At 41.4% G+C, this 3,702-nt stretch overlaps 1 protein-coding gene across 1 annotated transcript in view; it reads left to right on the forward strand.

Moving 5' to 3' along the window:
* The window catches only part of LOC107722565 (far upstream element-binding protein 1-like), a gene marked incomplete at its 5' end in the record, with an annotated part of 34,601 nt that extends 31,464 nt beyond the window's left edge, over window positions 1-3,137 (forward strand). The window contains 2 exons of the mRNA XM_016530970.1: window positions 754-813; window positions 2,757-3,137. Coding sequence (XP_016386456.1) covers window positions 754-813; window positions 2,757-2,926 — 230 coding nt within the window. The remainder of the gene's footprint in view (window positions 1-753; window positions 814-2,756) is intronic.
* Between the last annotated feature and the right edge of the window lie 565 nt (window positions 3,138-3,702).

A 3,702-nucleotide genomic window follows, 5' to 3' on the forward strand; every position in this document is an offset into this window, starting at 1 on the left:
GCCACGCCTGTCGAGAGCAGCTATTATATAATATCCATTTCTAATATCGCCAATAATTAGAGATGCACTGAAATTCCGGCTGCCGAAAATGAGTTCACCGCTCAGGATTCACTTTCACGTGGTGTGACGCTCTGCGTGTTAATCCCGCTCTATGTGTGTGTGTATCATCCCGCTCTGTGTGTGCGCTCCGCTCAGTCGCTCACGGCCGATGTGAGTGATCCACTCGTATACCGTTCATGCTCATCGGAACAGCAAAGTCCACTCAGAAATCAAGCTGACAGGAAACATCTATGTAGTACAGTATTGTTTCTGTCTGCAATAGCCCTTGACTAGACTAAAAAGAGTATGAACGTGACTAAAACTAAAATGAGAGTTTCACACAAAGACTAGACTAAAACTAAAATTAAAACAGGCCTCCAAAAACAACACTACCTGTATGTAATGGATAAATATGTACACCTTTTCAAATTTGTACCTGATATTACTGTTTCAATGCCAGTTGTACTTGTAAATATGAAGTTTAAGATTACTGAAACTTGAACATTTTAATGCTAACTAAATCTTCAGTAAATGTTTTAATTGAATCCTTACTGTAATGTTAATATTTTTTTTAAAACAAATTTGGTGGTAGACTTTTAGTATATTTGCATGTTTTTACCAGAATTGTCTAAGTAATTCAGTCATGTTATTTTCAATGTAATTGATATAATGTTTAATCTCTTGATTAATGTCTGTTTAATCTCGTCTCTTCAGGTCAAGGACAGCCTCAGCAGGATTACACAAAGGCGTGGGAAGAATACTATAAGAAACAAGGTAAGATATGGTAGATGTAGATGCTTTGATTTCTAATAGTTTTGGGCAGCTGCAGCTCTTTCACAGTCCTCTGCAGTAGAGCTGCTGTGGTCTCGGGCTGCCCTAGAGTAAAGTAGCGGGTTTCTGTCCCGCCACTCGGAGGTAGTGTGGCCGGGGTCGTTCCCCCTCTTACAAACATTGTCATGGAGTTATTTATCCTTAAATCAATCTTGTACTAGGCAGTGATTATATGATCATATTTGGTGTATTTGGTGTAATGCAATGTGTTTATGCAGTTTAAGGTAAAAAAAAACACATTATTTTCCACATACTGTACATTATTGTTGCTCCTCTATGCCCCGCCTTTCTGAAACGTGTCAATTTTTACAAAGCTCATCGTTCTGAGAAGCGAGGTGTGCTCTGACTGGCCAGCTATCCAGTGCGTTGTGATTGGCCGAATACCTCAACCATGTGATGGAAATGTTACACCCCTCACCATTAAAACACAACTCACAAAAACATTAAAACCCATTACAAACGAGGCATTTGTTGCATCCAGTGGGGACATAATTACTGATTTTAATGACTTATACTGTCTTTTTACGCGTTGCGTTGCGTATCTCGCCACATAAACATAAAACCATGTCTGCATTTGTGATCGGAGAAATGACAAACAACAAGCGCTACTCTACACTGCTCAAAACTCGCGTTTGGTATCATCAGTGGCAAATCCTTTAAATATGTAAACGTACTTACGTTTACATATTAACGTACATGTAAACGTACTTACTTTATAGAAACAGCCTTTGTGCACAGACGGCATTGTAGTCTACTCTCCCAGGTTCAGGAAACAGTCCTTCATAAAATGCGCTGCACACATCTGAATATTTGGGTTGAACTGTTCTGGAACAGTGTTGTAAATACAACTTAACCACTGATTTCTAGTTGTGTCCTCTTTTGGAAGGCCAAAGAAAGTAGTTTCGCTTTCACAATGAAACACACAGTGTCTATATGGCGGCGGCAACAATACTACAGTGAGAATCAAAGTTATGCCGCCTTTCTTTGCGTGAACATTTGGGCGTTAGGAGTAGAGCCCGACCGAAATGGGTTTTTTGGGACCGATACTGATATTAGGGAGTAAAAAAAGAACAAAGAACAAGAGACCTCCTTACTGAAGTGAAAGTGTTGACTGGTGTCACTATCTCGCGAACACGCCGGCGGATCTCCACTAAGTTCGGGGGATCCCTTCAGCTCGAGGAGCCCTCTCGAACACCACCCTCCGTGCGTCGGTAGCCCCCCGGGATCACTTGATCGGTCGGCACCGGACCGCGAATTTAACCACCCGTAACTCCCGAACCCCGGGGGCTATCGACGTGGGGGTGGTCTCATTCGAAAGCGGGCCTCTAGACGTATACTCTATTCTCGTTCGAGAGGGTTCCTCGAGCTGAAGGGATCCCCCGAATTTGGTGCGGATTCACCACGCCATTACGGAGATATGGCCGTTCAAAGTTTCAATGGTTTTCCATAGACTTAAGCTTTAAAGCGTTTCATCCAGGTCGCCAGTAGCAAACAATAGAGCGCACTCTGCTGGACAAACTAAGTAACTACACAATTTCAAGCATTTTATCTGTGTTATATGTACTGTAAAAAAAAAATTAATATCGGCGGCATATTCGCCGATACCGATATATCGGCGACAGGCTCATATCGGCCGATAATATCGGCAAAACGATATATCGGTCGGGCTCTAGTTAGGAGGGCATGGTCTTAACTTTTATAAAGTATCTCTTTGGGTTTGAGACTTTAGTCTTTGCAACTTTAGGGATCTTATCGATGCACAAACAGCTTGTGACACTCCAAAGAGAAAGGAAAACTTGCATCATGTGACCCCTTTAACAACACTGCCAGATTATGTTTCTGCTTGACCTTCCATCTGTAATGCTTTGGGTTTTATTTGATCTCAGGTCAAGCTGCGCCTCAGGCGGCTGCAGCAACGGCATCTCAGCCAGGAGGTCAGCCAGATTACAGTGCAGCGTGGGCAGAATACTACCGCCAACAGGCAGCATACTATGGTCAAGGCGCCCCTCAGGCAATGGGAGCTGCACCCCAGGCTCAGCAGGTACACTCCCGCTAAAACACTCTGCTCTTTGCCTTTTGCACTTTTCACCTAGTAGATGTGCATGTATACAGTTTTTGTCCCCATGTATACAGTTTTTGTCCCCCACCCCCACTTTTTTTTCCCCCCTAACATTTACTTCCACAGGTTCAGCGAAGGTTTCCAGATGAGTCATCGATACAACACATAACCAAACTCTTTCCTCCTCAAACAGGCTTTTATCTTTTTTTATTGTCAGAAAAAACCTTTGTTAAATGTTTGGATGCAGACGCCATGATGAAGATCTTAATTTCATTGGTTTGAGTGTTTAAGCTAGATCGCAGACCAGCTCCAAAGTCAAATATATATATATATATTTTTTTTTCCTTTTTGTTTTGCCACTCTTGTAAATGAACGTTTTGTTTTTAGTTGGGTAATATTGGTCATTCCAGCTCCTGTATCTCCTGTATCTCATGTAGTTTTGAGACAAAATTATAGTCATTTCCATGTAAATCATCTCAGTTCTAAAATGATATGCCTGTTGTGTTTTGCAATAAAACAATGAAACCTCCTGTGTTGGTAAGTGGGGTGCAAATGTGGAGAATGTTTTGTGAAAATTTCATTTCCTGTTTCGGGAAAGGGTGGGGGGAGTGGTATACACATTTACAAGAACAAAAAATTTTGCTCTTTTTCTTTTTTTTTTCTTTCAACTGTCTATATTACCCTTAATTTTTTTATTTGATTCCTGGTCTTTTTAAAAGTCAAGTAAGAGATCATTGATCATTTGACATTGCTTGTTTGACAAATGGACAGCT

This window comes from Sinocyclocheilus rhinocerous, unplaced genomic scaffold, assembly GCF_001515625.1.
Source record: "Sinocyclocheilus rhinocerous isolate Xijiao unplaced genomic scaffold, SAMN03320098_v1.1 scaffold161, whole genome shotgun sequence".
Lineage (NCBI taxonomy): Eukaryota > Metazoa > Chordata > Actinopteri > Cypriniformes > Cyprinidae > Sinocyclocheilus > Sinocyclocheilus rhinocerous.